Below are 26,055 nucleotides of genomic sequence, written 5' to 3'. Positions count from 1 at the left end.
CTTATTTTTTAGCAGGCCATATTTTTTCTTAGCTAGCAGGACCTATTTCTTTTGGCCTGTTGTAAAATGAGTTGAGTGTGTCATTAAATAAAAAATTTCCTTCCTTATTTGGCCTGCTGTTTAAACAAAATAACAATAGCAGCAGGCCATATTTTACATCCTATTGTGAGCCCTGCATAAGGAAGTGGGATTTAGCCCAGTCGGTAGACTGCTCGTCGGATGCACTTTGGTCGCAGGATCGAACCCCCTTGATGGTCTCTTTCTCTAACAGGATTTTTCCCCGTCCCAACCAGTGCCTCACAACTGGTGTATCAAAGGCCACGGTATGTGCTCCTGTCTGAGAAAGTGCATATAAAAGATGCCTTGCTGCTAATAAAAAAATGTAGCAGGTTTTTTCTAGACTATATATACCACAATTACCGAACGTTTGACAACCATTAGCTGATGATGAATAAATCAACGTGCTGTAGTGGTCATTTAATTTTATTAGTCCCCTACTGGTCTAACTGGAGAGGACTAGTAAAATCTATCACCGTTGTGAGGTATAGATCCGGCAATTCTAACTATGCACTATGACTGGTATATCAAAGGCTGTGGTATGTGCTATCCTGTTTGTGGGATGGTGCATATAAAAGATCACTTGCTGCTAATCAAAAAGAGTAGCCCATGAAGTGGCGACAGCGGACTTTGTCTCTCAATATCTGTGTGTTCCTTAAACATATATCTGACGCCATATAACCGTACATACAATATGTTGAGTGCGTCGTTAAATAAAACATTTCCTTCCTTCCATATACCACAATTACCAAATGTTTGACAACCATTAGCCGATGATAAATAAATCAACATGCTCTAGTGGTCATTAAATTCTATTAGTCCCCTACTGGTCCAACAAATAAAATCTATCACCATTGTGAGGTATAGATAGATAAAGCAATTCCAATCCGAGGGACAAAATGTGTTTTGTGAGGGCCGAGGTTTACATTTTGTTTGATTTTTTTTTCAGAAGGTCTTGAGATATTGACCTGACATTTTGTGTATAGCTTTATTATATACTGTTACAGATCAAGGTTGACTTTCATGTCAATTTACTAATTTTTGAACTTAAGAGTTGTGAAACTTTGTTTTCCTGACTTTTTTTTACAGACGACTTTGAGCTATTGAGCTGAAATTTTTTGTATATCTTTATCATGTACTGTTACAGATAAAGTTTAACTGTCATGGCGATTTAACAATTTATGACAGAGTTATGGCCCTTGAACTTAGGAGATATGAAAATTATTTTTCCGGACTTTTGTTTTGTAATGCCTCAAGATATTGATATGAAATTTTGCATATAGCTTTATCATGTACTGTTACTGATGAAGTTTAACTTTCATGGTGACTTGCCCACTTTTTACGGAGGTATGGCCCTTGAATTTAGGAGATTAAGAAACTTGTTGAGTCCATTAGGGGACATGTATTTCTTTAGCACTACTCTCAGAATACTTAATATTTTGCTTATTGTATATGGGAGAGAGGAAGTGGTGTATGACTTCATTTCTTAGTTCAACATACAGAATTTGTGTAAACTTAACCATTAGCTTCAGTCCTGTGTGGATGGGTGTGTGTGTGTGTGTGTGTGTTGTGTGTGTGTGTGTGTGTGTGTGTGTGTGTGGAAGAACGATTTATTACCAAGTCTTCAAAGATTGTTTTATTACTCAGTCTTTTAAGTTTATTTTATTACACTGTCTTTTTGTCTTTTTACTACCCAGTCTTTAAAGGTTTTTTTCTTACTCAAGTCTTAAAAGTATATTTCAGTTGGGAAAGCACTGAAACATAAGGTGATAGAGGTGTAGCATCGAACCCACTCGGCAGACCCATTAACTTTGAATGAGTGCCCCGCAACTGGTATATCAAATTCAAAGGCAATGGTATGCACTGTCTTGTTTGTGGGAATGTATATAAAAGATTCTTTGCTACTACTGCAAAGAAAAGAGAATTTTTTTAGCAAATTTGCTCTGCTAGAAGACGATCAAATGTTTGACGTACATCCACTAGCTAATGATTAATTTATCATTGTACTGTAGTGTGTGTTTTGTGTTTTGTTTAACAACACCACTAGAGCACATTGATTAATTAATCATCGGCTATTAATTGAATGTCACGCATTTGGTAATTCTGACACGGTAGTCATCAGAGGAAGCTGCTACATATTTAGTATATAATATTTTATGTTTTAACTGAATTAACTTGTTGAATTGTAATGTTATATTAATTAACTGAAATGTTATTTTGAATTCACAGCCTTCCACGACAGGAACCGCAGAAGCTGGTGTCGACTCTCACCTCAGACTGTGAGTTTCACTGTTAATGTCTTACCGTATATTAAGGGTAAGTGGTAAAGTGCTCACCTGATACGCTGTTGGTCTGGGATCAATCCCCATCAGCGTACCCATTGAACTATTTTTCGTTTCAGCCAATGCACCACGACTGGTATATAAAAGGCCATGGTATGTGCTATCCTGTCTGTGGGATGGTGCATATAAAAGATCCCTTGCTACTAACGGAAAAATATAGCAGGTTTCTTCTCTATGACTACGTCATAATTACCAAATGTTTGACATCCAATAGCCGATGGTGAATAAATCAATGTGCTCTAGTGGTGTCATTAAACAAAACAAACACAAACATATTCTTAAGTGCAGTGAGACCGGTGTATAATTGTAAGTGTGAAAAGAATAATAGAATCTATCACCGCTAATCAGTAGGTTATGCAAAACCAATTGAATATCAGCATAAACGGATCATTCGTGCAAAAGCTGTAATCACTCATCAGAAAATCCAAACAAGCGTGTGTTGGCTAATACCATCAGTGTTTTGGAAAACTGCGTGCAGTGGGAAATCCCTGACCTAGATGTACTTCATATGTGCTTGATGGTAATGTTCTAACCAGCTTTTTCTCCATCGTTCAACATGTCCAGCTATTTCCCTCACGACCACCGTCTACTTTAGTTATAAAATGCTACCCTACGGATTGTCTGCAGGGTTCGACTCTTGTATATATATATATATATATATATATATATATATATATATATATAGCTTCTTTCAGACTGAATCAGGTCTAGCGACTGTACCTAGTGTCGGACAAAATGACCACTAATATTAACTTTGTGACTGTCAAAGAATGCCAATACATAGCCTCATCTGGTTCACGTGAAGCTACCTGTGCAGCTACCAGTTGATTGATTTAGTGTAAAACACAAGAGTATGTATCATGTATTACCAAAATGCACTCCGGTGCATGAGATCTCGTGCCACCGTTGCGGGAAAATCATTTTCTTGTTCCAATGAATCCAAACTGACAGTGTTCGAGATTAACAGTATCCCGATATCCTGGGGATACCAGAATCTAATTTTGGATACCAGACTTCAATAACCCAGTATCCCGTTGGGATACCATATAATGTTGTTGCTGGGGGTTTTTCAATCCTGCATTTTAATTTTTCGCTGAAACAATGGAAGTCGTCATTTACTGAAGTTAAGTAACAGTTAAGTAACAGTTAAGTCCAAGTTTGTTACGATGTTATTTATGAATTTCATTTAAGTGGGATACTAAATCTCAGTTGGGACACCAGATTTTGAAATGCTAGTATCCAACTGGGATACTACCAATTTTTTTTAATCTCGAACACTGACTGATGTTAATAAAAAAGTTTTAAATTATATCAACGTTTTAAAATGTTTGACAAATATCATCTACAGATCAATATTATACTTGTTTAATTAAGCCTACATTGAAATTGGTTAAATATTGACAAAAACGTTCTTCCGCAAAAGAGGTCAAAAAAGATTTTGATACAGGTCAATTTTCATGGGTCGGTCGCCTTAGGACAAACAAACCTAATGTTTATTTTCGCATGGTAGTTTTTAAGTTGTCTTAGCAAACAAAAAATATAGGACAAAGCTACGGAAATCACTCATCTTAGATTCTCGTTTGAATATTGTTGCCCATTAACACTAAAACCACACGAACGACATATTGGTTGTTTGAAAAATAAAAATGTTATGCCCTGATATAGCTAAAAACTGAGATGGAAATGTTCTCAATTTTGTGTGAAAATAAATGCTTATATAATGTATGTACGCAATGGTGTATGTTGCTAGTGCCAACGAGAACCCGTTCTATTGGCAATCTTCATTTGAAGTTAGGCAGTTTAACATGGATTTCAATGGCAGATTACATCTGTGTAATTCAGGGTTTCTGCCAGAGGGTAAAATGGGTATGGTGCCATACCCCAAAAATTGGAAAGATTTTTGTTTTTAAAGTTAACATTTTGACAAAAATAATTACTCTTATCATTACTGTATGATTTTCTTAACCCTAACCCTAAACCTAACCCATTTTCTTTCTGGGCCCCCCCCCGCCACCATACCTTCTGTTGACTGTGGCTGTATTCAGTTCCATAACGCCATACCCCAAAAGGTCTTGCTGGCAGAAACACTGCCTATGATGTACTGTTACAGATCAACTTCGACTTTCATGGCAAATTATACATTTTTGATAGAGTTATGGCCCTTGAACTTAGGAGGAAGATACAAAAAGGTGTTTTCTGGATTTTTTTGTTTTACAATATGCCTCATGATATTGAGTTAAAATTTTCTGTACAACTTTATCACTGGTTTGTTATAGATCAAGTTTGACTTTCATGGCAATATACCCATATGGCCCTTCAATTTAAGAGCTCTATACAGCAGGGGTGGGAATTCTCCTCGGATCAGCCATTTCCTCTCATGGAACATTGCGTTTCCTCGTATTTTAATCTTCCTTTCCTCCAAAATGTGTCAGATGGTACAGATTTTAACCTAGGATTTCAAGAATTTTCAGGACCCCTCCAGATTTCCTCTTTTTTACAGTTCACCAATTCCCACCCCTGATACAGAAATTTGATCATCTCACAGGGGACATGTATACTTATTACATTAGCAGTATAACCTCTCAGAATTACTGCTTGTTATATATTTGTGCTATATTATATATGTTAGTGCAATTCTCCTTATTACAGGGTGGTACGTCAACCCTAAGAAATAAATGAATTGAATTTGAAATAAACTGTTACTTTATGTGTATTTGTATCACAGGGAAGAGGCTGTTTAAGGGGCCCACATGGCAAAGAGCTCATCTCCCAGGGAAAGAACCCTGCAGAAAACTCCAATCCCTGCCCTGGGATGGACTGAAGACCTCACTTAGCCAGGACGAGACTCGCAGGTAAACTTGTATGTTCAACAGCTCTGTTTCCATGGGCACCATGGTACTGCTCATCCCCCCCTCCACTTCCAATCTGATTCCACCCTCTCCCACCCTCTTTCTGTCTGTCTCTCCTTCCCTCTCTCTCTCTCTCTCTCTCTCTCTCTCTCTCTCTCTCTCTCTCTCTCTCTCTCTCTCTCTCTCTCTCTCTCTCTCTCTCTCTCTCTCTCTCTCTCTCTCTCTCTCTCTCTCCCTCCCTCCCTCCCTCCCTCCCACCTCCCCGTAACAGGAAATGTGTTATATATTTGATTTTCTTAGGAATTAAAATGAATGAGAGAGATTTTCCCTTTCCCTCCCCTCCCTCTGTCTGTCTGTCTCTTTCTCCCTCCCTCCCTCTCTGTCTCTCTTTCTGTCGGTCTCTCCTTCCCTCTCTCTCTCTCCATCCTCCCTCCCTCCCCGCCTCTCTCTCTCTCTCTCTCTCTCTCTCTCTCTCTCTCTCTCTCTCTCTCTCTCTCTCTCTCTCTCCCCACCTCCTCCGTGACAGGAAATGTGTTATATATTTGATTTTCTTAGGAATTAAAATGAATGAGAGAGATTTTCCCTTTCCCTCCCCCTCCCTCTGTCTGTCTGTCTCTTTCTCCCTCCCTCCCTCTCTGTCTCTCTTTCTGTCTGTCTCTACTTCCCTCTCCTTCCCTCTCTCTCTCTCTCCATCCCTCCCTCCCTCTCCCCTCTCTCTTTCTCTCTCTCTCTCTCTCTCTCTCTCTCTCTCTCTCTCTCTCTCTCTCTCTCTCTCTCTCTCTCTCTCTCTCTCTCTCTCTCTCTCTCTCTCCCTCCCTCCCTCCCTCCCTCCCCTCCCACCTCCTCCGTGACAGGAAATGTGTTTAATATTTGATTTTCTTAGGAATTAAAATGAATGATGAGAGATTTTCCTTTTCCCTCCCCCTACCTCTGTCGGTTCGTCTCTTTCTCCCTCCTCCATCCCTCTCTGTCTCTCTTTTCTGTTCTGTCTCTACTTTCCCTTCTCCTTCCCTCTCTCTCTCTCCTCCATCCCTCCCCTCCTCCTCCCCTCCCCTCTCTCCTCTCTCTCTCCTTTACTCCAAACCTGCCCTCCTCCCAACCTCCTCCGTGACAGGAAATGTGTTATATATTTGAGTTTCGTATGAATTATTAAAATGCATGAGAGGAGATTTTCACTTTCCCTCCACCCCCCTCATGTCTCTCTGTCTCTCTTTAGGTCTTGTCTCTACTTTCCCTCTCCTTCCATCTCTCTCTCTCTCTCCATCCCTCTCTCTATATCCCTCCACTCCCCTCTTCCTCTCGTCTCTCTAGATCTCTCTCTCTCTCTCTCTCTCTCTCTCTACTCTATCTCTCTCTCTACTTCCAAACATCCCCCGTCACAGGAAACTGTGCTTATATATTTAGAATTTTTCTTAGGAAAATTATAATGAAGGAAAGAGATTTTTCCCTTCCCTTTCCCTCCCCCTCCGTCTGTCTGTCTGTCACTTTTCTAGCTCCCTCCCTCTCTGTTCTCTCTTTCTGTCTGGTATCTCCTGTCCCTATCATTCCCTGTTCTGTTCTCTTTCTAGCTCCCTACCGACTCTCTGTACTCTCTTTTTCTGTCTGTCTCTATCCTTACCCTCTCTCTCTCTCTTCTCTCATCTCTCTCTCTCTCTCTCTCTCTCTCGCTCTCTCTCTCTCTCTCTCTCTCTCTCTCTCTCTTCTACTCTCTCTCTCTCTCTCTCTCTCTCTCTCCTAAGTATTATATTTTTGGTGAGTATTATTTTGAAATGCATGCAGATGACTTGTAAAATGTGCTGGGGTGTTGTAAAACATTTGTTTCCTTGGATGATCCACTGACAGATTTACTATGTTTGTGATATTTGAAAGGTTGTCAAGACAGGAAGCAAAAAGAGTGGAAGTTCCTCCAAATCGCACCACGCTATGTGAGTTACCATAGCTACATGTACGTTAGTTACCATATATACCAGCTATTACCTATGTAACCAAACAGGCCACAGTGGTACAGAGCTTGCCCGATTTATCCCAGTCATTCATTTCATTTCAACATATTTTCGTGTTTATATCCAATTAAGGTTCAAGCACGCTGTCCTGGGCACACCTCAGCTCTCTGTGCTGTTTGTCCAGGACAGTGGGTTAGTTGTTACTATTAGTTGTTAGTGAGAGAGAAGAGGGTGTAGTGATCTTACACCTACTCACTGAGTCATTAAAACTCGCTCTGGGTGGGAGCCAGTACCGGGCTGTGAACCCTACCAGCCTTATATCCGATGGCTTAACCACGACACAACCGAAGCCGGTCAGTGGATCCCTTTGGTTAATTTGCAGGAACCAGCCTCGATATTGTAGTGGTTAAGCCGTAAAGCCATCCGACATAAGACTGGTAGGTATTGGGTTTGCATCCCGGTCAGGGTTTCTGCCAGAGGTTTACAAAGGGGAAATTCATGTGTACCCTAAAATCTTGAAAATTAATTAGTGGATAAATTTGTGTCAGTTTTAAATAGATCATAGTAAGAGAAGTGCTGTTTGAAATTTGTTAAAGGACATGAAATGTAGTATCCTATTTCCAAAGATTTCAAACCCATAACCACCTAGTAGGGCCATGCACTTATATCTGTTCTGTTTTTATTATGTATCATCAAATTATTTTCTGGCATAAAGCCTGCTGGTACCAGCTCTTATGCTTCCAGAGCGAGTTTAATGACATGGTGGGTAGGTGTAAATATTAGCCACCACACGGACGTCTTTCTCACTAACACCAACAACTAACCACTAACTTAATGTCCTGGACAGACAGCCCAGATAGCTGAGGTGTGTGCCTATGCAGAACAACCTTGAACCTTAACTGGATATAAGCACGAACATAAGAATAAATGAACAGAAATGAAATTTGCATGCATGGGGACACTATTTTAAATTCTTAGGTAACTGCACAGAAGTCAGTGTATGTGTTTTTCACTGAAGTGTCAGTTTCGTAAATGTTTGCATAACCTTAATCAATTACCTGGATGAAAGTTGCACAGAAAATAAATATCTTTTTTTAAGTTTGTTAATTTCTATTTCAAAATGTGTAAGTTTAATCACACTCAACAATTGGCAGTAACAGACTTGAACAGAACAACCAGGGTTTGAATTTGACCACAGCATTGGAGTCATTCAAGTGTTGTGAACAGAACAACCAGGGTTTGAATTTGACCACAGCACTGGAATCATTCAAGTGTTGTGAACAGAACAACCAGGGTTTGAATTTGACCACAGCATTGGAATCATTCAAGTGTTGTGCTTGCCCTACTTAATTCCAATTGTGCCCTGATGGCCAAAAAAAAGTCTTGTTTTGTTTAACAACACCAGTAGAGCACATTGATTTATTAATCATCGGATATTGGAGGTCAAAACATGTGGTAATTCTGACATATAGTCTTTGACAAGAAACCCGCTAGCCACTACATTTTTCAATTAGTAGCAATTTATTTTATATGCACCATCCCACAGACAGGATAGCACATATATACATGTACCAATTGTGATGCACTGGCTATAGAACGAGAAATAGCCCAGTGGGCCCAGTTGTAGAAAAATACAAACAGCGGATGAGACCGACAAAATATTCTACAACACGTCTCACTGATTAAATTTCTCAAAAGTCTTGAATTCATTATGAATGGGAATACATGTGTACCACAATTCAGTATATTTTATTTTTACTGTTTATTTGAAGATTTCTTGAGCAAGTATTCTGGGAAATTAATGTGCTATAGTGGTGTCGTTAAAGAAAACCAACTTTTTATAGGAGCCGAATGGTGCATATACTTGTATTTTTTATATACAAATGTGCATGTACATGCAGATAGTATAAAATGTTTTAGTTGCCAAATGAAAAAAATTGCCGCAGAGAAAGGGCTGACCAAACACTGAGCTTATTTCCATGCCAATATGTTTTAAGAGTAAATAAAGCGAGTAGTTTACTGCACTATAATGGATTATGTTTTACAGTGAGGCAGAAACTGGCACACGCTGCAAAAGAAGAGGGAAGAGAAAAACAGGCACAGGAAAGGTTAGATCGATTGACACCAAACAGTTGAATTTTAAGTATTGTTAAAGAAATATTACATTTCTTTCTATTTGTTGAACACATTTATGGCTGTAGTTTCAAATCTACCAGTGTTCTCGCTGGTCCATTTAAGCAGGGTGGGGTGCCCCGCTGTTCTGTTTTGCCCCTTCGCTTTCGTATTTTTCTGCTGCCCCTTTTATTTTTCTGCGTCTCTCTTATTTTCCTGTATCCTACTATATTTTACAGCACCCAGCTATGCTGTTTCAAAATGCACACTTTTTTCCACACACTGAAAAAATCAGTCTGCACACTAGACATCAAAGTTAACAAGCTGCAGTGTGTATGGAAACACAAAACTCAGTTGACAGAAAACTTACAATATACATTGAAAACACAAGTAGCAACTTCTGTTTATCCTATAACACTTCTAAAATGACATTTTAATTCAATATTTAGTAAATCACTGTTCTCAAGTCATGTACAAAACATATGTAGTTTTGTGAGTGAGGTCAAACTGACTTTTAGCTAAATCTTTTCAAAATGTTATGCTCAGGCATACTGGTCTTGTTGGCTTGTAAACAAATGACCCATTGAAAAACAAAAACATATTAAGCGGGTTATAATAATGCAAAATATCAAATGGGTTTATATGACATGGATAATATGTGTGAGTTGTGTGATAAATACTACTCTTCTGATATAGTCATAGTTTAAAACATGCTGAGATGTCACTACATAAAGTATTATCTCGCCTTCATGTAAAATTCTTTAATCTCATTGGTTGTTTGCCGTTGGACAAATCCCTTATACCCCTGTGGGCGGAGCCAAATTCTCTTATACCCCGTCTGTAATTTCCAACAGTTTCCAGCCACCACAGTTAATACAATCAATCAAGTATACATAATTAATTTTATTTTTACTATAAAATACACTATTTCAATACTTTTAAAAGCTGCAATGTTGAACTCTGCCACCTAATTACGGTCGTGGTGTTATTGTATTAATGCGTGATTCTTCTTGTTGTTTCTTTGTTTTTTTATTTTTAATATTTTAATTTTTTTACTACATACATTTTTGATAACAAAAAAACTTTTGTTGGGGGGTTTTGGGTTTTTTGTTTTGTTTTTTTAATATCTGTTTCAGACAATTTCGTATTACAAACATTTGAAGTTAAAAACTCGTTTATCGATGGAACTATTTTTCGTCACTGGCAAGTGGTTTCGTTCGCTGTCCGCGTGGTACGGCTCCATTAATATATTGTTAACAATTATTGTCTGGCGTTATTTTGATTATTTGGCTATATGGTTTAACATGTCAGCAAGATAAATTCATTGTAGAAGCATCTCTCGGGGTATATGGCTTTTTATGTACCCTTTGTGTGCTCTTTTACCCCCTCGCCTTCGGCTCGGGGTAAAAGAACACACAATGGGTACATAAAAAGCCATATACCCCTCTTGATGCTTCTACAACTTATATTGTCTTCCTCTACATATGTTAGACAAATAAACAAGTTGTAACTTAAAATGGATTGAGGTGCTGTTAGATAGATATTTCTTTCTGTGTGTTACACAATATATTACACAGTCTGTGTTAGAAGTATTGAGGTGCTGATAGATATTTCTTTCTGTATGTTACACATATGTTACAGTCGGGAGTTAGAAATGTATTGAGGTGCTGTTAGATATTTCTTTCTGTATGTTACACATATATTACGGTCTGTGTTAGAAATGTACTGAGGTGCTGTTAGATATTTCTTTCTGTATGTTGCACATATATTACAGTCGGTGTTAGAAATGTGTTGAGGTGCTGTTAGATATTTTTTTATGTGTGTTACACAATATATTACACAGTCAGAGTTAGAAATGTATTGAGGTGCTGTTAGATATTTCTTTTTGTATGTTACACATATATGACAGTTAGGAGTTAGAAATGTACTGAGGTGCTGCTAGATAGATATATATTTCTGCATGTTACACAATCATATATTACATAGTCAGAGTTAGAAATGTATGGAGGTGTTGTTAGATATTTCTTTCTTTTAATTGTCTGTGATATTTGACAGATATCTGCAGGGAATTGCACCACCCTCAATGTACATGTCAGCCTCCAGTTATGCCCTACCCACCAGACACCCGGCACCTCTGTACCCTCCAGCTTCTGCCCGACACACGGAATCTGGCGCACGTGAGATGCAGCCCATCCCCCAGACTCTAACCTCAGAATGTGAGTTGATCTCTTATACTATACCTAATTACACGTAAGATACAGGCCATATATCCCCCCCCCCCCCCCCCCCCCAGACTCTAACCTCAGAATGTGAGTTGATCTCTTATACTATACCTAATTACACGTGAGATACAGGCCATCCCCCAGACTCTAACCTCAGAATGTGAGATGATCTCTTATACTATACCTAATTACACGTAAGATACAGGCCATATATCCCCCCCCCCCCCCAGACTCTAACCTCAGAATGTAAGTTGATCTCTTATGCTATACCTAATTACACGTGAGATACAGGCCATCCCCCAGACTCTAACCTCAGAATGTGAGATGATCTCTTATACTATACCTAATTACACGTAAGATACAGGCCATATATCCCCCCCCCCCCCCCCCCCCGACTCTAACCTCAGAATGTAAGTTGATCTCTTATACTATACCTAATCACACGTCAGATACAGCTAGGCCATCCCCCAGACTCTAACCTCAGAATGTAAGTTGATCTCTTATACTATACCAAATTACACGTGAGATACAGCTACATGTAGGCCGTCCCCAGACTCTAACCTCAGAATGTGAGTTGATCTCTTATACTAGACCTAATTACACGTGAGATACAGCTAGGCCATCCCCCAGACTCTAACCTCAGAATGTGAGCTGATCTCTTATACTATACCTAATTACACGTGAGATACAGGCCACCCACCCCCTCCAGCTTCTGCCCGACACATGGAATCTGACGCATGTGACATACAGGCCATCCCCCAGACTCTAACCTCAGAATGTGAGTTGATCTTTTGTATTATACCTAATTACATGTGAGATACAGGCCATCCCCCAGACTAACCTCAGAAATGTGAGATACAGGCCACCCCCCCCCCCCCCCCCCCCACCCCCCCCCCCCCGACTTTATTCCCAGAATGTGAGTTGATCTTTTGTATTATACCTAATTACATGTGAGATACAGGCCATCCCCCAGACTAACCTCAGAAATGTGAGATACAGGCCACCCCCCCCCCCCCACCACCCCCACCCCCGACTTTATTCCCAGAATGTGAGTTGATCTCTTATACTATACCTAATTACACATACGATACAGCTAGGCCATCCCCCAGACTCTAACCTCAGAATGTGAGATGATCTCTTATACTATACCTAATTACACGTAAGATACAGGCCATATACCCCCCCCCCCCCCCCCCCCCCCCAGAATCTAACCTCAGAATGTGAGATACAGGCCATACATGTATATCCCCCAGACTCTAACATCAAAATGTGAGATACAGGCCACCCCTCACCCCCAGACTCTGACCTCAGAATGTGAGTTGATCTCTTATCGTAGCTAATTACACATGAGATACAGGCCACCCCCCAGACTCTAACCTGAGAATGTGAGTTGACCTCTTATCCTAGCTAATAACACATGAGATACAGGCCATCCCCCAAACTCTAACCTCAGAATGTAAGTTGATCTCTTATACTATACCTAATTACACGTGAGATACAGCTAGGCCATCCCCCAGACTTTAACCTCAGAATGTGAGTTGATCACTTAGTAAGATACAGACCATATATCCCCCCAGACTCTAACCTCAGAATGTGAGATACAGGCCATCCCCAAGACTATAACCTCAGAATGTGAGTTGATCTGTTATCCTAGCTAATTTGACATGAGATACAGACCACACACACACACACACACACACCCAACTCTGACCTCAGAATGTGATATACAGGCCACCCCCCGCCACCCCCCCAGACTCTGACCTCAGAATGTGAGTTGATCTCTTATCCTGGCTAATTACACATGAGATACAGGCCACCCCCCAGACTCTAACCTCAGAATGTGAGATACAGGCCGTCCCCCTAAACTCTAACCTCAGAATGTGAGATACAAGCCATCCCCCAGACTCTAACCTCAGAATGTGAGATACAGGCCGTCCCCCAGACTCTAACCTCAGAATGTGAGTTGATCTCGTATCCTAGCTAATTACACATGAGATACAAGCCACCCCCCAGACTAACCTCAGAATGTGAGTTGATCTGTTATCGTAGCTAATTACACATGAGATACAGAGTATTACGTTGAACATTTAATAAAATGTGTTAATTTAAGGAATATTTTATAAGCCAAAGATGTATGCACTGTGTATAAATATTAGCTAGGATAAGAGATCAACTCGCATTCACCCTGTGGAATTTGGAAAGAATGGACAGAGTGAGCCCAGCTGTCAAGTTCTGAGGACGTTTCATTGATAGCAGGTTAAAACAAACAAGTGAAGTAACTGCACTTATATTGTACAAATGATCCAAGGTGTCACGTGCCATAAGTATGGGTAAATACATTGATAATATCGAGATGTGGCAAGGCGAGCACTTTTTCACTCACATGGAAATCGTTTTGCGAACTGTACGTCTTGCCTTTTTATGACACTCGACAGCCGATGTGTATTTTTTGTGCTGGGGTGTCGTTAAACATTCATTCATTCATTCATTCATTCATTCATTCATTCATTCATTCATTCATTGTTCATACTGGGTGTATAATCATTCATTCATTCAATTCAGTTATTTGTTTGTTCGTTCTTTATTCATTGAATCACTTCATTCATTCATTCATTCATTTGTTCAGTCATTCGTTCGTTCGTTCGTTCGTTTCATTCATTTGTTTGTTCAGTCATTCTTTAATTATTCATTCAGTAACTTATTTAATTACATTTTATATTTTACAGTGAGGAAGAAAGTGGTATTGACATCAATTGAACAAGGAAAGAAAAATGACTGTTGGCAGAAAATGTAAAGTTGAAGTTTTAATTGTGTATGCATGCATGGTTCATGAAAACTTGTAAATTACTCAGATGTCATGTATTGTGTTACCCATAACTGACACTCATTTGTTTCATTTTTAAAAAAAAATGTCTGTGTTAGGAATATCTCGTTACAGTTTTCCATGTGCATGAAGTCTGGCTGGTCCATTTCTATGTTCCGGTTCACCTTTTACCACACACCAGAACACAGTATATTATGATGGGCTGGTTTACCACATAACCAACTGACAGTTCAAATGAATTAACCAACACGGGAACCGAACAATGGTTTGCGTGAAATGTTATGCGCCCTGCAGTTGTAATTCAGTGTTATCTTTTGGGGCGGGAAGTAGCCCAGTGAAGCGCGGTCGGTCTGAGATCAAACTCTGTCGGTGTTATTTCTCGTTTCAGACAGTACGTGCACCACAACTGGTTTATCAAAGATACATATAAAAGATCCCTTGCTACTAATGGAAAATGTATCAGGCCTTTTCTGTGAGACAACATGTCACAATTAGCAGATATTTGACATCCAATAGCCGATGATTATTAAACCAGTGTGCTCTAGTTGTGTCATTAAACAAAACAAACTAACGTTTTGTTTTTGTTTCATCTTTTCTGCCAGAGAAGAGATGCGCCAGAAAATGAGGACCTCGGCTGTGCGTGACAGATACCATTTCGGGCAGAGCCACGAGAAGAAAGAATCCCAACCCAGAGACCGCGAGTCGCCCGACATATATTCCGACTCACCCGGCAAGTACGAGAAACTCATCAAGTACAGGCCACCCGTGAGATCCAGATCAGCTGACACATTCGGATCACGGCCCGCATATTTATCTCAGGATATGTCGATCTGTGAGACTCGCACTTCAAGATGTAAGTTTATGTGTGGTTGTGTTTTGTAGTGTGGGGAATTAATCTGTGCAACTGTCATCATCAATAATTATCAACTATAATAATCGGTTTGCACCAACCAGTCCCAATTTCGATTACACAATTGGTTGGATGGAGTTATGTGAACATATAAGAAGGTTTTGAATTTTACGACCATTAACTTCTAATCGCTAATTTTATATATCTTTCATATAACTGAAGTTAAAGTTTGTTTTGTTCAACAACACTATATACTAGAACACATGATTCATTAATCATCACCTGGTGGATGTCAAACATTTGGTATTTGTTTTACACACGTAGTCTTTGAGGAAACTGAGATCGATCCCCGTCGGTGGGCCCATTGTGCTATTTCTCGTTCCAGCCAGTGCACCACATTTCTTTCTTTCTATCCAAGTTTTCTCCAATTCCTTTTAATGACAGTTTTATGTTTGCTCTCAGACCGTAATCAGTTTTCCAAACTCCCCCCATCCCAGAATATTCCTCGGGTTCATGAGCAAATAACACACAAACAATAACTGCTTCGACATCTTCCAATTTATTGACACAAATTAAACACCCGACAGTTCAACAGATTTTAGTTTTTCTTCATTTTCCAGTTGAAACTTTTATAAGAGTTACATGCATGCATTAATGTTATGAGCTTCAAGTTTAAAATTAGGTGAGCAATAACTAGCGTATTATAGCAGCTTATTGCATTATATTTTGCAGTGAGGAAACAAAGAATACTGTTGGACAAAGAGAAAGATGAACAGACGCGGTAAATATTAAAATTATGGTTGAATGTTTCATCAACACTAAAAGACAGTCATTAATCAGGCGGTGTAAAATGTTCATAGCTTTTGTTTTCATTGACTTACAGATTACTTACAACTTCTTGTGTAAATTATCCATTTTTGGCAAATCCAATGTCATCCTAGTATTGTATGTAATTATGTAATGAACATCTTTAATAATTTCTGTAGCCATTTTTCTTGTAATGCCAACTATACATGGTAAAAAAAATTCTGTTTAAAATTTATTCAATATTTTGCATAAATATGTCAATATGTAATTTCTTTATCCACATTAATTATTATTACATTTTTTTATGAATAAGGACATTGTCAACATGTTTTAAATGTTGGAGATGACGAAATGACGTAATTTTCAGAAATACTGTTATTTCATAAGCGATTACAATATTCCACATGTGCAGATCTAGAACCCGAGAAGCAACATCATGTTAAGATGTCGCTTCCCAGAATTACGTCATTGGTTGGTCACATGATCACTTGCTCTTACACGTTTGCTTCGTATGGTTTTTATTAACTCTGGTATGTTGAACCATGTGGATAATAACATATGTTTGGATGACTGTATATAATATATATACTTGTACGAGAGTGTGTTTTGTGATATTTTTCACCAGGTGTGGATCACCTGACAGGCCAGGATCCCCGCGTCCACTAAGACGAAGACACGACGTGCAAGTGAATCAAACGCTCACATCAGAAAGTGAGTCACAGAGAGAGAGAGAGAGAGAGAGAGAGAGAGAGAGAGAGAGAGAGAGAGAGAGAGAGAGAGAGAGAGAGAGAGAGAGAGAGAGAGAATGAGGGAGAGACAGAGAATGAGGGAGAGACAGAGAGAGAGAGAATGAGGGAGAGACAGAGAGAGAGAGAGAGACAGACAGACAGGGAGGGGAAGGGAAAATCTTTCTTATTATAATTCCTAAGAAAATCAGATTTATAAAACAGAGGGAGGGAGAGGGAAAATCTCTCATTATAATTCCTAAGAAAATCAGATATATAACACATTTCCTGTGACGGGGGAAATGGTGGGAGAAGAGAGAGGAAGATGGAAAATTGACCAAGTGAGAATGAAAGGCTGGGAGGGATAGAGAGATAATTAGTGAGGAAGAGAGACCGAGAGGGAGGCAGGATATAGGAGAGAAAGAGACAGGGAGAGAGTGAAATGCTGGGAGGGATAGAGAGATAGGGATGGAGGAAGAAAGAGACCGGGAGGGAGGCAGGGTAGGGGAGAAAGAGAAGGGGAGAGAGTTTCCACTTGATCAAGTGTTGAAATAACCCTACTGGTACACAGACATCAAATAGCCATACATGTAGTTTGAAAACATGCTGAGGTATCATTAGACATTTGATCATTTCCAATGTGTATCACAATTTGACTGTACATTGATCACTGTATTTCCAGTGAGAAGGAGGCTAGCAGACGAAATCGATCATAAACATGTGTGTCTATGGCGACAAGTGCACAGGTAAATATGATGACATCATTTTCACATTTATAGATATGAAGGGGTCCAAGGGAACACAGAGACAAAACTACATATATGTGGTTTTCTGATTTCTGTATTCCACGAGTGTATTTCCTGCAGGAAACCCCGATGCCACAGGCAGAGGGATTTCTGGTTGGAAATACACGAGTGACAGAAGATATCTGTAGTTTTATCATTTGAAACTAAAAGTAGTTCAATAATATCAAAAGAAATAACCATGAAAAGAGTCCCAAATCATTATTTGCAAATTATTCATTTTAGCACTCAGATACCAGGCAACTGTTTTAGTCTATATTAGTTTCAAACATTTCCGAGTGAGAGAATTTTTAACTGGTAAAGGGAGCAATTTTGAGTAAAGATTAAACATATAATCCGTAATAAAGATGAAAAACCCCTATTTGTAAACAAATTATTGGGGGGTGGGGTGGGGGGCCAAAATACCTCCCCACCATCCCCGCAGGCTCCCAATTCTGACACCCCAGATCATCAATGAATACTATAGTAGGTTATAGAAGAATGCATGTACCTCTTAATAGCTAATTTATTGTTTGATATTAGTGATATAAAACAAGTTTATTAAAATCAAAGCTTCCACGACCATCAGAATGACGGTAACTGTATCAGTTCTCTCCTTCACCTTCTACGACGGTCACATGATGCCGAATTATAAATATTGGTCAGTCAGTCGCCAGTCAGTTTGTGATGATCAGATCGTGTGTAGACATTACGATTCAGGCTTTGCTTTAAAATTAAAGTAAATGTAACAATGCCACGTCTTATACTTGCTTTAAAACTAAAGGTCTTTAACCTTCTGACTACTGCAGGCGAGATATCTCGCCCGACGTCACGTCAGTCGATATACTGTGCACTGTATACAGTGCATTCCCCAATTCATATTTCCCGCCGTTTTGCACACGACACTCACCGGAAACGGAAATATAATTTTTGTTTAGATTTTTTCAATTGAAAATACCTTGAAATTTTGAGTTCAAAAAGTGGTTTTCGGCAAGTATTTTCGCTTGACAACAATGGCGGCACGTCGCGGTAATTTTCAGGGATCGATAGCTGATTGTAACAGCTAATTTGATAATAAATTTGATCGTTTTACCAACAACGAAAATTACCAAATATTGCAATATGAATCGTAGTTCGGGTTTTAAAAAAAAAAATTGGTCAGAAAACCACTGTTATCGGGAATAATGGACATAAATACTGGACAGCTGGTCACAAATGCCCGTAAGTAAACGCAACTTTTTCGATTTTTTGCCTAATTTTAATCACCATTAGCCGATCTAAAATAATAAAAATTACAAAAAAAGACACGAAAACAATACTTACCGATTCATATATGAACTTTATTTCATGTATTTATGAAACATTTAAGTGAATATATGTGAGTAAAAATTATAAACTTGTACCCACTCAACGTGGTTTTTGTTAAAAATTAATCCAGTAGTCTAAAGATTAAAATCGTGAACATGTTTAAAAGTCGACTTGCAAATGGAGCCACGTAAAAAAAAATGTGGCCTGTTTGTAAGAAACTTCTTGAACCGCGTTACCGTGATTTTTTAGTCACTTGGCATTATTTCGTTTTCAGTTATTATTAACTGTTATCAGACGAGAATCCTAATAAAACTGATTAAATCAGTATACATAATTATAATTTTCTTTAAACTGAGTTGATATCCTATTTAAGGTACATTTTAAATTTTAAACTTACTGCTTGAAAAATATGTTCAGCGAAAGCTGTTTGTTTTGAGCCATAATACAGTAGGCCAAAGTGACGTATTTTCTTCAGAATTGATGATGTCACCAGACCAAGCATTATTATTATGTTGTGAATCACGTGCAGATTAACCAAATGTTAAGTCACTTGGCTATAACTTAAGACTACGAATTTCATAGTATGTGTCAATGCAGTGGCCACTTTCCAACCAGTAAAACTAGTTATTTTGTTTGGTCTCACACATGCGACTTGGTAGTAATTTGTAGTCACACTCGTGAAAAATCCAGTTACACATGCGACATACTTACGAATAATATTAAAAGTTCATATAATAATTTCAATTATTTTTTTTGCTAAAACAAACAATAACGCTCAGTAAGACAAATTACCAGTATAAAATGACGTTCCCTGACGATGTAATTTTTACATTCATCGAGAATTGAGCAAACTCCCGTTGCTATGGCTGGACCAATGGGATGACGTTATATTGTAATGACTGTAGCGGAAACCCCGAAGCTTGACAGCCAGTGTTGCTCCATCCAGCCAGTGCTCTATCCTGGCTTCATTGTAGAGGGGGCAGAATGTAATGGAAACCCCGAAGCTTGACAGCCAGTGTTGCTCCATCCAGCCAGTGCTCTATCCTGGCTTCATTGTAGAGGGGGCAGAATGTAATGGAAACCCCGAAGCTTGACAGCCAGTGTTGCTCCATCCAGCCAGTGCTCTATCCTGGCTTCATTGTAGAGGGCAGAATGTAATGGAAACCCCGAAGCTTGACAGCCAGTGTTGCTCCATCCAGCCAGTGCTCTATCCTGGCTTCATTGTAGAGGGGGCAGAATGTAATGGAAACCCCGAAGCTTGACAGCCAGTGTTGCTCCAGCCAGCCAGTGCTCTATCCTGGCTTCATTGTAGAGGGGGCAGAATTGCAGGATGGGCTCTGGGGACTGTGGTCCTGTTTGATATGGACATTCATCAGTGTCTGCCAATTTCAGGCGGTACATATGGGATCTGAGATGGCAGTGACCGGTTCTTAGCCTGAAAATGGTTGTCTCTTGGTATCTCTCCAGATGATGGATTGGATCCTTGGTTGTAGCGTGGGTGCATCGGAACTTACTCTTAATTATGGTTTTTGTTTCTCTGAAGGAGATTGGATGATTTGGCCGTTCCATTGTGCTTCCCTTCTTTGCCAGCCTGTCAGCATGTTCATTCCCTGCAATACCACAATGTGCTAGAACTCACCGGACTACAACTTGTACGTGTAGAGAAAGGTCAGCTAGTCCCTGTTGAACTGTTATTACTAGGTTTTCTTCAGGTGACTGTATGCTCTGAGAGAGGTATTTGCAATCTGTCAGGAACACAAAATGTGATGGATTCTCCAAATTGATGATTCTGGTAGCTTGAAGAAGGGCATTTGTTTCTGCTCTGAAGTTTGTTGACTGTTTTCCTGCTGGGTATGATCTGAAGTTACTCATCCATCAGGAAATCTTACATGGACACCACTACCAGCATTCTTTATTGCCTCTTCAGCTGAGCCATCTGTGTAGACATATGGATCTATTGTGAGGTGTTGTACTTGTCTTGAAGCATTTCCAGTGTGAGAGACTTTAGGATGGCATCTGACTGTTCTCCCTTCCTGGTGATTCCTGGAACATCCTCTACAATGGTTATGTGAAGCAATATATTTGGCAACAGAAATGTTTTTTAGAATCTTAAATTCCACCCAGAATTAATTTTGAAGTTTTTAAACCTTTTGATTTTTATACAGAGTAGTAAAATAGACTTACCATGCACCTCAATATCTGTATTGTATTCTACTGTACATTTCCCACAGCTCTTAAATTTACACTGTTTTAGATAATTATACAATTTTTTTTTAACGGAAATAATCATATTGATGTACTTCCCTTTGTTTGACACAGCTAATAGACGATCCCTATTTTTGTCGTCCTGGTGTGTTTTTAAACATTCATGCATGCATGCACTGATTCATTCATTTGCCCATTAGGCTATTTCTCGTTCTAACCAGTGCACTATGACTGGTATATCAAAGGCCGTTGTATGTACTACCCTTTCTGTGGAATGGTGCATATAAAAGATCACTTGCGGCTAATCGAAAAGAGTAGCCCATAAAGTGGCGACAGCGGGTTTCCTCTCTCATTATCTGTGGTCCTTAACCATAATATTATGTTTGACGCCATATAACCGTAAATAAAATGTGTTGAGTGCATCGTTTAATAAAATATTTCTTTCTTTCATTCATTCATTTATTCATTCAGTCAGTCAGTCAGCCAGCCAGGAAACCTGCTGTCTCCACTTCATGAGCTACTCTTTTCAGTTAGCAGCAAAAGATCTTTCATATATGCACCATCCCACAGACAGGGTAGTACATACCACAGCCTTTGATATACCAGTTGTGGTGCACTGGCTGGAACAAGAAATAGCCCAATGGGCTCACAGACGGGATCGATCTCAGACTGATCGAGCTGCGTCCTGCCCCTTAAACTTAAGGAGATATGAAAATTAGGTTTCCGGACCTTTTTCACAATGCCTCAAGATAATGAGCTGAAAGTTTGTGATGATTTACCCATTCTTCACAAAGTTAATGGCCATTAAGGAGATATAAAAACGTGTTGGGTGCGGTAGGGGGTGTCATGTATTGTTGCTTTAATTACTCTCGGAAGGCTTCATTTTCAGATTAGTCTTTTGGTGAATTAATAGTGGAATTTTGACGAAACGACGAGCAATGACATATACATACCATATAGTCTTAGAGAGGAATTTGCTACACTTTTCCATTAGTAGCAAGGGATCTTTTATATGCACCATCCAACAGACAGGATAGCACATTCTTGCCCACTGGACAGAGTTATCCAGCTTGTGCATGGTGCTAGAAAAATCTGTCTGACCCTAGGGCTAGATAAATCTGTCTGACTCGAGGGCTAGATGATTTCTACATATGTGTGATGTCATAACTCATGTTTTACGATGATTAACGTCATAACTCATGGCTTTAAAAATACTGTTTGCCATTTCACGTTGTATCAATGTTTTAAACCTCAGTCATCACAAAAAACATTTTGTCCCTCGGGTTGGAATTGCCTTATCTATACCTCACAACAGTGATTGATTCTGTTATACCACAGCCACAGCCTTTGATAGATAATGTACCAGTCGTAGTGCATTGGCTAGTGGGACCAGCGATGGGAATCGATCCTACATCAACTGTGTATCAAGCGAACGCTTTACGACTGAGTTACATGCATGTCCCACCCTACAGAGCTAATTATGACGAAATCAATTAATGTTTAAACTTTTTCCCATTTGTGGATGTTTGTACAGTACGTGTTTTATTATAAAAAAAAATCTTTCCTTCTTTCCAGCGAGGCAGTGATTGAGGAACCAAAATCTGAGGAAAAAAAGTTGGTGAGTCAGTTTGGTGGGATGGTGGATTGCGGGGGGTGGGGTTGGATATGATTCATGCGAGATATATTTTTAATGTACAGTCAGGCCTGCTCTGACAGGCACATGTGTCAGGTCAGGTCAGGTCAGGTCAAATCATAGGTTTAAGTTGTTGTAGCACACACCTGTCATGGGAGCAGGTGTTGACTTTTGCCAGCTTCTCCGTCCAGGACAGGAAAAGGTTTGGAGTGGGTGAGAGACGGGGGCGCTGGCATGTGTAAGGGAGAAGAAGCAGCCCAACCAGGGTCGGTAGCAGATGAAGGCTGGTTCTCGTGCTATTGAGTTTGCAAATGTCCTGTAGGATTAAAGCCAAATAGAAAATGTTGCGTAATTTCTTGAAGATAATTTTGATGCATAATATAGAACGGTTCATCAAAATTGAAAATGGAGCTAATATTGGTTGGTTTGACTTAGTTGATCGAAAGGTAACTCCAGCCACCCAACTCATCTAACCCGCTCGATGCGCAGTTGGTCTAGGATCGATCCCCGTCGATGGTCCCATTAGGCTATTTCTCCTTCCAGCCAGTGTTCCACAACTGGTGTAATAAAGGCCGTGGTATGTACTATCTTGTTTGTGGGATGGTACATATAAAAGATCCCTTGCTGCTAATTGACCCCTCCGTATGGCGTGATTGACAACCGCTCTGGACCAATCATGTTTAGCGGTTCAAAAACCGTGGGCCCAAATTTGCTTGGACGCCATTAGGTTAGACAACATACTTTTTTTCGATGTGTAACGTTTTTGTATAGTTAACATTAAAATTAGTTAAAATAATTGTCTCCTCCAACTGAATTATAATCATAGTAAACATATACTTCTGCTGACAAGTGTTAACAGCGATGACAACTATGCAAAGCCTACGATTGACGTAAAATCAGTGTTTTCCTGCAAAACCGTCACATGGTATTGAAAGTGAAATTTTGCCGAATCCATCAAAATTCTACGAAGGTAAGAGTTTAAGAATCACTTTCCCTCCAATATAATGGAATTTACTGACTCTTTTAATCAGTCTTCGATGTATATATTGTCATTAAGAATCCGTCGTTAAACAATACACAGTCAGACGAATGGCCAAAATAAAAGTTTTGGCAAGACTTCCAATCGTTCCAGCATTCAGTTAATTTAGGCGTAAGTTAGGTTTAGGGTTAGTGATAGTATTAACAAGCATGCTGGAACGTTTTAAAGTCTTAGCATTTTTTCTTTTTCTTTTTGTTTACATGTGTGTAGGCGTGAGTCTGTGTATGTTCTTTTGTGTGTGGGGTGTGGGGGGAGGGGTGAGGGGAGTGAGGGAGTAACCTATATGGTTGTGAGCTTTAGGGGGATAAGGAAGTATTGTCTGGAAAGTTATAAATTAGGCAAATTTTATGTAGGGACCCTGAAATGTTTTGAAGCCAAAAAATAATAATAAAAAAATCTTGGAAATTAATAGATATATTTTTTAATGTTCAGATAAATGATAGTAAAAGAACTGCTGTTTATAAATGGTCATGTGCTTGAAATATGTTCTAACCCTAATTTCAAAACATTTCAAACCCATAACCACCTAGATGAGGCACTTACATCTGTTTTGTTTTTATTACCTACCCTAAATATGATTTTCTTTTGGAGACAGTAGTTTTGTTTTTCATCATTATTTTATACCCCAAATTTTAGCAAAGCATAGGCATTTTTCTTCTTCCACATGCCATCTTATATGTAGCTTTGTGCAACTTTCTAATAGAAATCAAATAACATCATCAACGTTAAATACATTGTTCACTACTTCTCTTAATTTACTGCTATACTTTTTAATTTTATACTTTGTTTAGTCACATTGATTTTGTTTCCTGTTAAAAAAAAAAAATTCCTAAAATTAAATTAAACTTCAAATTAATACAATGATATGTAATTAAGTTACAAACTAATGTACAAATGGATGTGAAATACTTAACATGTTTGTTTTTATATATTTCAGCAACTGGACCAATGGATGTGGAGTCATTACTTAGATGTCGAAAATGAGATTCTGAAGACAAACTATTAAACAAATTACATTGCATCTTGATATTGAGAACAGAATGATAGAAATAATAGAACAGTTTCAACTGATATGTGAAAGAAAAACTGGGGCAGGGGGTGAAATTGCTGCTGAAAATGAAACACTTTCAACAATTTATTTTAATACAATATTAAAAAAAACAATTTGTGTTTGACATATTGCTGCTAAGGAGTAATTCAGACTTCCAAGACTTGGGATTCAGTTTGACACCACCCAACATTTTACTGCACAAACATACAAAATTAACTGACACAAGTATGTTTATACAGCTAATTGGTCTTTTCGTTGTCTTGCTGTGACATGTGATTTTAACATGCATCGTGTGTATCGCTGTCAACTCGGAGTCTGGCAGTTCAGATTCGTCATAGTTGCATTATGTAAACCAGTGGGAAGACATTTTACAATTCAGAGGTGTTATTAGAACTAAATTGGATAGTTTTTTTTTTTATATATATATGCAACACTGAATGTCAATACACAGCCTGTTGAATTAGCGGCAACACGCTTCGTAGCCATTACGATGACAACAAACATTATAATAACACGTCATTTTATAAACTCCATGTGCTTTTTTAACAATATAAATAGGCTATCCCACAATTCTCACTTCGGCAAAGGTTAAACAGTCGGGACAATTCGGCCTGTTACATTCTCAGAAACCGAAAGTAGTCGACATTTTCCGAATGAGAAAAAAAAGGTAGAGTTACTTCCCTTATGTTATTTTGACAAAAGAGGATCGATTTTTTTTTTTATGCTTACAAAAATGTCATTTAACAGGAGAAACTGTCTCCCACACAGGAGAAAGGAGATTTGATCAAATACCGGGAGACTCCCGCGGAATCCGGGAGGGTTGACAGGTCTGGTTTTATGTTATATATATATATATATACAGTGTTTCTGCCAGAAATAATTTTTTGTGTATGGCGCTATGTTACTGAATGCAACCACAGTCAACAGGGGCTACGGGGGTCTCCTCCACAAATAAAATGGGTTACATTTAGGGTTAGGCTTAAGAAAATCATACAATAATGATAAGAGTCATTAATTTTGTCAAAATGTTAACTTAAAAAAATAAAAATTTGGGTATGGCGGGTTGTGTGAGATTGGGGGGGGGGGGGGGGGGTGCAGAAGCTTCAAGTTTGATTCCCAACAGTTGTTGCCACAACACATGAGTTTATAATTTATTTAAGCATTGTTGTACTGGCTTAATTGGCAAATATGTTACAGACTGCCCAGCTACTTTTTCGTACTTTTGGGTTTTTGTCCTTATTTTTCCTACTTTTTCTTCAGAATACTTAGTTTTTCGTACTTTTTGGTTTGAAAATGCCACGAATTG

General features: G+C 38.9%; 1 protein-coding gene across 2 annotated transcripts in view; it reads left to right on the top strand.

The window, feature by feature from the left end:
• The window catches only part of LOC121387463, a 77,973-nt gene that overhangs the window by 5,660 nt on the left and 46,258 nt on the right, over positions 1–26,055 (top strand). For both annotated transcript variants that reach the window (XM_041518585.1, XM_041518584.1), the window contains exons 3-13: positions 2,287–2,336; positions 5,125–5,251; positions 7,118–7,173; positions 9,239–9,299; positions 11,359–11,519; positions 14,252–14,315; positions 14,952–15,202; positions 15,932–15,980; positions 16,632–16,717; positions 17,414–17,477; positions 22,602–22,644. In XM_041518585.1, coding sequence (XP_041374519.1) covers positions 2,287–2,336; positions 5,125–5,251; positions 7,118–7,173; positions 9,239–9,299; positions 11,359–11,519; positions 14,252–14,315; positions 14,952–15,202; positions 15,932–15,980; positions 16,632–16,717; positions 17,414–17,477; positions 22,602–22,644 — 1,012 coding nt within the window. The remainder of the gene's footprint in view (positions 1–2,286; positions 2,337–5,124; positions 5,252–7,117; positions 7,174–9,238; positions 9,300–11,358; positions 11,520–14,251; positions 14,316–14,951; positions 15,203–15,931; positions 15,981–16,631; positions 16,718–17,413; positions 17,478–22,601; positions 22,645–26,055) is intronic.

The sequence above is a fragment of the Gigantopelta aegis genome, chromosome 13 (assembly GCF_016097555.1).
Source record: "Gigantopelta aegis isolate Gae_Host chromosome 13, Gae_host_genome, whole genome shotgun sequence".
In the NCBI taxonomy this organism is placed as follows: domain Eukaryota; kingdom Metazoa; phylum Mollusca; class Gastropoda; order Neomphalida; family Peltospiridae; genus Gigantopelta; species Gigantopelta aegis.
The sequence above is the reverse complement of the archived record's forward strand: the minus strand, read 5'-3'. Positions and strand labels throughout refer to the sequence as shown.